Source organism: Tachysurus vachellii, chromosome 19, assembly GCF_030014155.1.
Source record: "Tachysurus vachellii isolate PV-2020 chromosome 19, HZAU_Pvac_v1, whole genome shotgun sequence".
Lineage (NCBI taxonomy): Eukaryota > Metazoa > Chordata > Actinopteri > Siluriformes > Bagridae > Tachysurus > Tachysurus vachellii.
The window spans coordinates 20,437,048-20,447,966 of NC_083478.1; the positions used below are offsets into that span (position 1 = coordinate 20,437,048).

At 44.9% G+C, this 10,919-nt stretch overlaps 1 protein-coding gene across 1 annotated transcript in view; it reads right to left on the minus strand.

Moving 5' to 3' along the window:
- Window positions 1-4,157: 4,157 nt before the first annotated feature.
- dlgap4a (discs, large (Drosophila) homolog-associated protein 4a) overlaps window positions 4,158-10,919 on the minus strand; it is an 83,017-nt gene continuing 76,255 nt past the window's right edge. Inside the window, exons 7-12 of the mRNA XM_060894685.1 lie at window positions 10,468-10,853; window positions 10,255-10,343; window positions 8,617-9,008; window positions 6,698-6,789; window positions 5,380-5,535; window positions 4,158-5,158 (exon numbers count right to left, since the gene is read on the minus strand). Coding sequence (XP_060750668.1) covers window positions 4,931-5,158; window positions 5,380-5,535; window positions 6,698-6,789; window positions 8,617-9,008; window positions 10,255-10,343; window positions 10,468-10,853 — 1,343 coding nt within the window. The 3' untranslated portion in view covers window positions 4,158-4,930. The remainder of the gene's footprint in view (window positions 5,159-5,379; window positions 5,536-6,697; window positions 6,790-8,616; window positions 9,009-10,254; window positions 10,344-10,467; window positions 10,854-10,919) is intronic.

The following is a 10,919-nucleotide window of genomic DNA, read 5'->3' on the forward strand; positions in this document are numbered from 1 at the left end:
AAGTCTGTTGGAGTCGTTCCTCCATCACTGAGTCGACGCAAGCTGTAGCCCTATTAACGTTTGACGAGTCGGTGGTGGACGCTCCGTCACGAAAAAGGCAAATAATCCACAGGAACGGAGTGAAAATGATCAGGAGATATTGCTATACCATGCAGAGATCAAAACCTTTGTGCTAAGTTTGGGTTTAAATATAAAACATGTAGATTATCTCAAGAACAGAATGAGACACGAAAAACAAAATACTGTATCTGAGGTAAAAAACAATAAATAAATAAGTAAATAAATAAAAAAGGGACGTATGATCATTGAAACCAACATTAAACAAACAATTTCAACCTCACAGTGTTGATCTTAAAATCATTTAAACATTTCAAATTCTCAACTCAACTAGCTGTTGGGACAGAAACCTGGATCCACATGGATCTGGCAAACAAAGATAGAGTTGAAACATACAGAGTTAAAAAATTCTGATGGATAAATAAAGATGAAGCATCGTCTCCTAGTTACTTTGTACACTGTTAGATGCTGGATTTTATTACAGCAATAGTTTGGCCACAAAAATAAAATGTAATGTAATGTGTAGATGATCAGCCAGGATGAAGGCTAGCAGGCTAACTAATGTAAGGAGACCTAAACGTACGACAAGCTCACGGCTACCGCCGTGCGAGTCGTTACACACTCGTAGAGATGTTCATACTTAACAATTGAAGTTTGGATGAAGTTTCTATAACAAAAGGACGTCACAAAGGCGTCCAAAAAACCAAAAGTTGATCTACACAGCAGTCAGCATCTGGAAGAGGGCGTGGCTTAACATTTGAAGTATTGTTTTGGGGCGTGGCTTAACATTTATTGTATACGATATTCGTTTAATGACGTGAACGTGTTCTGCTTTGAAACTAGAAGATAATCATGACTTGCACAATATACAACGATAAACTAGTAGCTACGCTAACGTGCTACCTGTTAGCGACTTTACGTTAGCCGTGTAACTCTAACACAAAAGTGCCGAAGCAAATATGTTTGTGTTATATATAAAACGGTTGCTCGTGGATTACTTCATTAATCTTAAAGGTAAGATTTCTTTCTCTGAGAGGAGGCTGATGTGATCAGCAGCGTGTACCGGTGAGCTGGACAGAGTAAAGGATTAAAGCGCTGCTGCGTCGCGTTCTCTGAGAAGAGGTGAAAATATCACTGCACCATAATCGACAGGTATTCCAAAGGAATTGTGGGTAATGTAGGAAACTGCATGTCAACATTGAAAAGTACAACCTTTTTTTGTATTTGTGTAAAATGTGAAATGTTGATGATGACAAACTCTGTGAATAAAAAAGAAGAAAAAAATGAAGTTTAATATTTTTCTGGACAATGAAAATGTACAGCTTGTCTTTAAAAATAATCCAAAATGTGCACATTCTGCAGAATCTAAAGCTAACGCTAGTGTACAGTTCAGTCTATGGCACAGAAAATAAAAAAATAAAAGAAGAGGAAGAAGAAGAAGAAGAAGAAGAAGGGACTAAAGTGGCGTCAATCGATGAAAAATGTCTGTGGATTGTGAAGGACTGCGTTGTGTGTGAGGCGTTTTGATGGGCAGCGAGACGAGATGTGATGCTTGCTAGTTCAAAACAGTGTGAAATTGAAGACACACACACACACACACACACACACCATTACGGGACATTTGAGAGATTGCTGGTATTCGGGGACCAACAGCTGTGTTGTGTATCCAGGAGCTGTGTGTGTGATGGATCACTACAATCACATCAGCGAGTGAGAGGGAGCTTGTGTCACTTGTGGGCGTGGCTTATACACTCACTCCCTCATTTTCTACCGCTTATCCGAACTACCTCGGGTCACGGGGAGCCTGTGCCTATCTCAGGCGTCATCGGGCATCAAGGCAGGATACACCCTGGATGGAGTGCCAACCCATCACAGGGCACACACACACTCTCATTCACTCATGCAATCACACACTACAGACAATTTTCCAGAGATGCCAATCAACCTACCATGCATGTCTTTGGACCGGGGGAGGAAACCGGAGTACCCGGAGGAAACCCCCGAGGCACGGGGAGAACATGCAAACTCCACACACACAAGGCGGAGGCGGGAATCGAACCCCCAACCCTGGAGGTGTGAGGCAAACGTTCTAACCACTAAGCCACCGCGCCCCCCATGCTTGTACATCTATTATCTATTTATTTTAGCTATAAATATCTTCTAAATCTAACTAGGTCTACACGAATCAGAGTGAAGATTAGCTGTTTGATTCGCATGTCTACGTTGACCTAGTTTAGCCCAACTCGGGTTACTTTTCTAGCTACGTAGATTATCGGTGGCGCTACATCATTCTAAGCCTCATATTTCCTCCTAATGTCATTTAAAATTGTAAGGATCGGTCCGAGGAATAGTTCGAGTACTGGTTAGCTTTTTAGAGCATCGCAAACTTATTTGCTGAAAATGAAGAAAATCTCGATTCAAATTTCAACCGTTGCTGAAATTTTAAGCGGTTTGTTTGTAAGCAGTCGAAAAAAGATAAAGGTAAGAAAGTAAACAGCCGCCTTGTGGCTCGCTAGCGTGAATGTAGGATGTCGGATATTTTACGAAGGGAAGCACGGACCAGAATTGTTCGTACGCCAACTCGTTTAAACGTATACGACCGTTTCACAGGATTGACCTCGTGACCCCAAGATAACGGCTGTATGCATAGTTACTCTGTCTGGAAAAGGGCTCAAATAAAATCACGATCTTACGCGAATAAAAGAATACGATTTTCAAAAAAAAATATATATGTATGCAATATATTTCCTCTAGTATCTAAAGAACAGATTTTTATTTTTTTTTAAACAATCTCTGAATGACAAAGAGCAGCACGACCTGGTTTCCACGGCGACATCCGCACTCTGATGATCGATTATTGATTACTGATAAAGTGCCTTTGTGGGGACTGTAAATACTTTTCAGCTAATGAGAGTATGAGATGGAAATAAAGACCCATGAGAAAGAAGATTGTGACTGAAAATATTAAATGTAAAAAAAATAAAAATAAAATAAAATAAAAAAATAAAAAAATAAAAAAAACATAAAAAAAAAAAATACAATAAAATCAGTGAATTTGAGTCTCGTGTGTACTGGAGTCTGTGACGGATGTCCTTACGTTCGCAGGGGAAAAAAAAAAGAAAGAAATCAGTCTGTAGATTGCGGATGAACTTCAGGAAGCGATTAAACCTTAAGCCGTGAAACGACCCTTTAAAGCGAGTGAGTCGACGTGTGAAAACACACTGCTGAAATGTTTTAAAGTCCCCTCTACATTCATAAAGCAGAAGAATCGTGTTACGCGCCGAACGACGCCGAACACAGAAGATTCAATATAAATAAAAAAAAATAAACAATGGGGGATTTCAGTGAGAAATGCAGGATTAAAATGAACCCATAAAACATTTGAAATGCTGAAGTGACGAATCCAAACCAGCTCAGATCGACATGAAAGAATTAAACGTTCTCTCGTTCTCTGTGATCCGCGTCCTGACCCTGAGTTCACACCTGCTGGTTTGTCACGATGCGTCTGAACGTTTTAAATAAAAGTGCGTCACCTTCATCTAATTTCAGTAAAAAACATAAAAATAAATAAATAAAAAAAAAAAGTCAGTTGTTGTTCTGGTGTGAAACCCTTTACTCCACACGTCGTACAGGGAGGCGAAGGCTGGACACTCGCCATCATCAAAGCCAGATTAATAATAATAATAATAATAATAATAATAATAATAATAATAATAATAATAATGAGACTAACAAAGTGTTGTTATTGTCAAAAGAATCATTGATATGGTTGGTTTTAAGGAGACGTATTTAGAAGGAGTCTCAGCGCTTTGTAACAGTCAAGTTTTCAGCCAAATTTGCTCGGAACAGGAAATGCTGCAATTTTGTTTTATTTGTGTGTGTGTGTTTTGGGGTGTGGGGGGATAACTGTGAGAGAGAAAGAAAGAAAGAGGAGAGAGAGAGAGAGAGAGAGAGAGAGAGAGAGAGAGAGAGAGAGAGAGAGAGAGAAGAGAGAGACATAGAGAAAGAGAGAGACAGAGAGCGAGAGAGAGGAGAGAGAGAGTGAGACAGAGAGAGAGAGAGACAGAGAGAGAGAGAGACAGAGAGAGAGACAGAGAGAGAGAGAGAAAGAGAGAGAGACAGAGAGAGAGAGACAGAGAGAGAGAGACAGAGAGAGAGACAGAGAGAGAGACAGAGAGAGAGACACTTTCATGATCAAATCTTTATAATTGTCATGTTTGTATTTTCCTGTAACCGCAGCCCCAGAGTTTAATATTCCTCATAAGCCATTGAGAAAGTTTCATATGAGATGGATGTGTGTACTGGTGTGTACTGGTGTGAACGCAGGGTGAACAAAATAAGTGCCAAAATAACCTCTCGAAAAACTCCACATTCCTCAATGCCCTAAAAGATGCTGCAGCAATAACGATAATAACAAAGTGATGATGATGAAGGTGAGGAGAGGAAGACCACATTGCTGTAAAACAAGTGCACACGTGCAGAATCCTGAGTGCGTGCCGGGGAAGGAGGTGGGGCGGGGCGTGGCGCGGGCGTGGCCAGGGTGGGCGGGGCAACCGAAGGGCGGCGGATTCTTTAAAACTCACTCCCACATAAAACACGCGACGTGGCGTCTGAGACATGAAGACAATTTACAGGCGAGGGTTGGATAGATTATTCTGTGAGATAATTACAGCTCTGTATAATTCTTCTCATTATAACAAGTAGAAGAGTAACAAAGGTCTCGAGCAGCACTAACAATCTCAGTGCTGACACACAGTTTATTTATTTATTTATTATAGCTCACGTTTGTACCGTTCCGAGTTCTACGTCCCTGTAGGCTCCAGAAGCGTGTGAGTAGGAGTGTGTGTGTGTGTGAGTGTGTGTGTGGTTTCTCTCAGAGGCGAGTCTGAGCCTCAGGGACATAGATCTCGATGCTGTCGGCGCTCTCCGTGGCAGAGTTCTGGCGCTCGGACGCGGCTCGTTTGGCAGCCATCAGCCGCTTCCGTGCTTCCTGTCTCTGTTTATCAGCGGCCGAGTCTCCGCTGCTCTTCTCCTTCGGCCCGGTCGCTTTGAGCTTCGGTGCCTTCTTCGGCGTCGTCACGCTCGCCGGCTTTTTCTCCTCCTGCGGGAACAGGACAGGGGTGTGAAAAAAAAAAGATGAAAAAAAAAAAAACCCAGCTGGCATTAAAAAATTAAAATGTGGCGAAAAACGTCGAGGTGGAAACATCGTCGCCGAATTCTGGACTGTGATTGGTCTGAAGGTGTCGAGACGATTTCTAGAACAGCAGCAGCTCTAACTGATTAACGCTCTAATACGTTACTGTTTCTAGAACATTTCGCCACCTTTTTGCTGCTGCTGCTGTCTGGAAGTTTCCAGTCGTTGGCCTTGAGCAGGTGAAGCTCGTCGAACTTCGTGCTGATGTCCTCGATGGAGAGCTGCAGAAGATCCCAGAAACCCGCCAGGTCCTGAGCAGTGGGCTGCGGCTGAGCGTTCACGTCCTGGTGGGCAGAAGAGCGCACGAGTTACACACACACACACACACACACACACACACACGTGTGAAGTGAGGAATAAAACTCTCAGGTGTGGTGCTGTTAGTGGAAATCCTGGTTACAATGGTTTCCACCATGAACACCACGCCTCAGAGCGCTTTATTCCTCTTACGCCACAACAAACTGACGCGGTCACTTTTTATCCGTTTAGGGTTACGTTGTTGCGAGAAAGAAGTTACATCGTGTTGTCTTTACGTTAGTATATTTTTGGGTGGGGGTGGGGGGATGAGAGAGAGAGAGAGAGAGAGAAGAACAGGAAGTAACTTGTTTCTAACTTTTTAAAGGAGCTAAATGTAAAATTAGAGCCACTTGATGCCAATTCAAGGTAAATATTCAAATTCATACATAAAAATACGAATATATTCAGTTATATAGTGTAGAAATATATAGATTTATACGTCTGATGCTCGATTTAGAACACAAATCGTTTCGGGTGTAAATTCCGATCACGGACGTCGTCCGATGTTCGATACGCAAACCTGCGAGTGCATCACTACTGAACTCTGTAGTCCCGCATCGGGGTCAGAAACCAAACCAAACAAAAACGATACAGCAGATACACTTCGGCGACGTTGCCTAGCAACCAGTGCATCGTCTTAACGGACCACGGCGCGTGCTGGAGAACGTTATTAACAAAGAAACAAACGATAAATTAACGTCTATTCGTTTTCGTCTGCGTATTAGAGCAGCAGTAAGCGGTACGAGGAGGGTTTCGTGTCACGGAGGGTTTTACCGCCGATCCAAAAACTACCTCGAGCCGCTTAATGTTTTCATCCATACATTTTCCAAACAAAAGAAAAACAAACAAACAAACAAACAAATAAAAAACAAACCCACATCGATGCTTTCCTGTAGATTTATTTAAAGCTACACTGATTTGCCCTCAGGCGTGAACGAGCTCGTCCGTCGCGCTCGGCGTGAAAGCTCTGAGTCACACGTCGGCTCGAGCTCACGCTCGAGTGTGTGTGTGAGAGAGAGTGTGTGAGAGTGGTTCATGAGGATGATTTGATGCGTAAAAAGAAACTGAAAGTGCGCACGATCTCACATGTAGCTCCTTTAAGAAGCGCGGAGCAAAAGCCGCGTTAAAAGCCGAGGCTCTGGGACTCACCAGGTTCTGCTCACACAGCCCTCGAAACTGCTGGAACTTCTGAGACATGAGCAACTGAGCGCTGCCTACCGCACTGCGGATCTTCCCCAGCACTACACACACACACACACACACAAACACACACACACACACACACATGCAGGATGAGAGAAACTTAAGCTTAAACACTAGCCTTTTATGGAAGAGACGCTGCACTCGTCTGGTTGCCACGTCCTACATAAATCCCCTTGTGGGTTAAAAAAAATCCTAAACATCTCTATATTAATGATCATCTAATTTCTCCTAATATTCTTCCGCTGGGACTTTTCTGTCGTCTTCGACCTTAAAATTCACACTGTGTTTTAATTAAAAGCCAAAAATATCGGCTCACAATGAGACGTCTAATTAAAGCTAAGATCTCATCCGTTATTCCAGATTTATCAAGCTGTGATTAAATCTCCGTCCTGAAGCGACCGGAATAGCCCAGGTGTGTATATATATATATATACACACATACATACATACATACACACACACACACACACGTCACAGCGCCGGACCGGCAGCCATGGCTCAGTATTAAGAGCCATCGTGTCATTAAACACGTCTCCGTGTGCAGTTTGTCATCTCGTTAATAAAACCAGCAGGAAATCAGCTGGTGCGGAATCGCCATCGATCGGTGCGGTGGTTAAGAGTAGAGCGTTCGCGTGTCTCAGCTGTGACATCCGTTAAAGGAGCTAGATGCAAGATGAAGGCGTTCTTTTCCAGATGTTCCTCCCCGCCTGACCCGTTCGCTCACGTCCGTCACAACCGGACACCGAGTTTGGCCAGGCGTTAGATGAGCACATGAGTGAGAGAATTAATGTCATGAGGATTGTAAAGAAAATGCTTAAACAAAAGAAAAGAAAATCTCACATGTAGCTCCTTTAGGAGGATAAAAGCCGATAGAGGGAGAACGTGCAAAAAATAAAAAAAATAAAAATCATTATCATTAAAAATAAATTCAAAATAAATCCAAGAGGGAATGTTAAAGAGCAGCTCGGGCTGATGAAACCCGGCACCAGGGGCAGGCTGGGAAACGGGAAAGGGTTCGTGACTTTGTGTAATGTTGGAGGATTTGTGAAATATCTGGCACTTGTGGTGTAAAATCCAGCACCGGTGATGTAACAGAGTGAAATTTTCATAGGGAGCTGTTCGAACCCCCGAGACGACTTTAACGCGACCTGCTTTCACGCGTTAACCCGACACACCGTGAAGTGGGCGGAGTCTGGACACTGTTTAAAAAGTGCCTCGTATTTTACTCACGGCAGATTTTATGCAGCAAGTTTGCAGCGTGACGTCAACCGCTTTATAACCTTGTGACCAATCAGAAGGCAGCTCAGGGGAGGAGTGAGAGGTGGGAGGTGGTGGAGGGTGGAGGGGGAAAAAACAGTGAACAAAGTGTTGGTGGAAAATAAAAGCGTTAGCGAAAATGTCCGACATTCTGGTGTAAGTAACAAAAATAGTGTGTGTGTTTGGGGTGTTGAGCGGACGATGTGACGCCTCGCCGGAGTGGAACAAGCAGCTCGTGGTGTGATGCATCAGTCTTTATCTCCTGAGGTTAATAAATCTAGTCTAGACTACAAGCTTAAACGCTCCAAATACAAACATACACAAGGATTAAAACATGCAGCCTCGATGCTGGGAGGTTGTTAAAAACCCTTTTAAACGTTTTAGAATATTCAGTAATCTGGCAACCCGGATTATCTTAAAATGATCCCAAACCTTGTTGTGTTGCTTGTTAATGACAAAACAAAACAGGGCGACTGTATACGAGCCTCAAAAAAAGAGAAAAAAGAAACAAAAAAAAAAACAACAGATTCATTAATGCTTAAAGACACGCCCCCTGCCCCGCCCTGCCCCGCCCTGCACTCTTGCCCCGTTCTAATAGCTCTTCTCACCTTCTTCAGAGAGCAGCTTCTCTTTGCTTTCCTGCTCCATCTGCTGGCACCAGGCCTCCATGCGCCCCGTCTCGGCCTGCAGCAGTCGGAGGAAGCAGTGTCCGTCCCTGAGACACGCCCCCGGGGCCCCGGGCTGCTCCGACGCTCCGTTCACACTCACGCTTTGCAGGGACGGAGGAGGAGGAGGGAGAGAGGACGGGTCCAGCGCCGCTTCGACGCTCTCCGGGATGGTGAAGGAGTATTTCTGAGCTCTGCCTAAGCAGCCAGGAGAGTCCAGAGTCTGAGTGCTGCAAGCCGCGCTGCTGATGTCTGACACCTTACTGTCTGTCCGGTCCTGAGGCTCCGCGTCAGCCGTCTCCTGTCTGGACGCCATACTGCTGAAGCGGCTCAGCCTGGACGCACACACGCACACACACAGACAGACGCACACACACAGACAGACGCACACACACAGACAGACGCACACACACAGACAGACGCACACACACAGACAGACGCACACACACAGACAGACGCACACACACAGACAAATCGTTATCAGTCAGAATGTCTGTGAGAGAATAGGAGTGTGTGTCAGGAGTGTAAATGCAAATATGTGTGTCAGATAGAGGGGGGGGCAGACAGATAGAGAGAGAGAGAGAGAGAGAGAGAGAGAGAGAGAGAGAGAGAGAGAGAGGGACAGGTATGGAAATACAGAGTGACTGCAGGAATGAGAAGCAGGTGATGTGACCTGCAGGATTTGATTATCTCCATTACACTGGGCTCTTCCTCCCGTCCCAGAACGGTGTGTGTGTGTGTGTGTGTGTGTGTGTGGACACACTGCCTATTCATCAGTGTACACACCAGGTGATAAATGAGTCTGTGCTCGATGCTGATGTAAAAAACCCTGAGCAAAATCCCTCCTGTCCCTCAGGACTGACTGCTGCACACACACACACTGCTGCAGCTGCACTGATGCTGAGACGTCATGGACGTGAGTAAGGAGAGAACACGAGGATGATTATTAAAGACTAAAACACTGCATTATGCTGCGATTGATGTGTTTTATCCAATTTACAACAACAAATACAATATTTTCTTTATTAAAGATTTGAACTAAAGCGACATTTAAGCTTGTGGAAAGTCCATTAAATTATAAATCTATTATATACAGAGACGAAAACATACATGTTTTGGTTCGTCACTGATAAGATAAAATAATAACTTTCTTAAATGACGACTGTACAGATTTATAGAGAAGCTGACAAAAAAAAAAAAAAAAAAGCAAAACGAATCAGTGTTCGTCGTCAGATAAAACACGGAAATAAAACAGACTGAGGTTCTGCTTTTGTCCTCATAAGGAAGTCACTTTTAAAAGCGTTTAAACCCACATCAGCCACCAGATCAGCTGCCCCTCCTTCTCAGAGGTTTATCAATGTGATCTTTGTACAAACTGTACAATGGGAATGGAGGTGTGGAGTGGAGGAGGGGATGGGGGTAGGAGTGAGAGGAGGGGAAGAGGGGATGGGGGTAGGAGTGAGAGGAGGGGAAGAGGGGATGGGGGTAGGAGTGAGAGGAGGGGAAGAGGGGATGGGGGTAGGAGTGAGAGGAGGGGAAGAGGGGATGGGGGTAGGAGTGAGAGGAGGAGTGTGAACTCACGGCCTGCCGTCCTCCACCTGAACTCCAATAGACTGGAACCTGGTGGTGGGGGTGTGTTCCTCTCGCAGTACGGGCTGAACACAGTCCACCTGTCCGACACACAAAGTACAGCACGACTTCAAACACAAACACAACTCTGGATTTAGTGAATATACATTTTTAATAAATCAGGAGATTTTTTCTGTACAAAATTCTAGACTAAATTCTTCACACCTGGATGCCGATGGAGGAGAGTTTCCTCCTGACGGCGGCCCGAGGTTCGTCCTGCGTGAACCCTACGCTCACCGTCTGGGTTTCTCGGGTAGGAGGAGGGGGAGGACTGCTCACACGGGCGCTGGGCACCGGTACGGGGATGGGGGGCACCAGGGGGATGTGCACGGGGATATGGGGTATCAGAGGGAGAGGAGCTTTAGCCAGGCTGCTTGTCCTTGAGCTGGTGGCGCTGTCTGACGAGTTGCTGCGTCCTGATTGGCTGTTGGCTTCGCTGCGCTGCTCCAGGTAGGTGTCCTGCGCCGACTCCGTGCTGCTCTGCACCGTCACAGAGATGTAGGGCTTGGAGGCGGAGCGAGGAGGAACCGGGGGCGGAGTCTTATTCCGGGCTGCGGAAGAAACTGTTTTATCAGCCGTTAAAAGCTGGTCAGGATTAAACAGATGTGTACAAACAG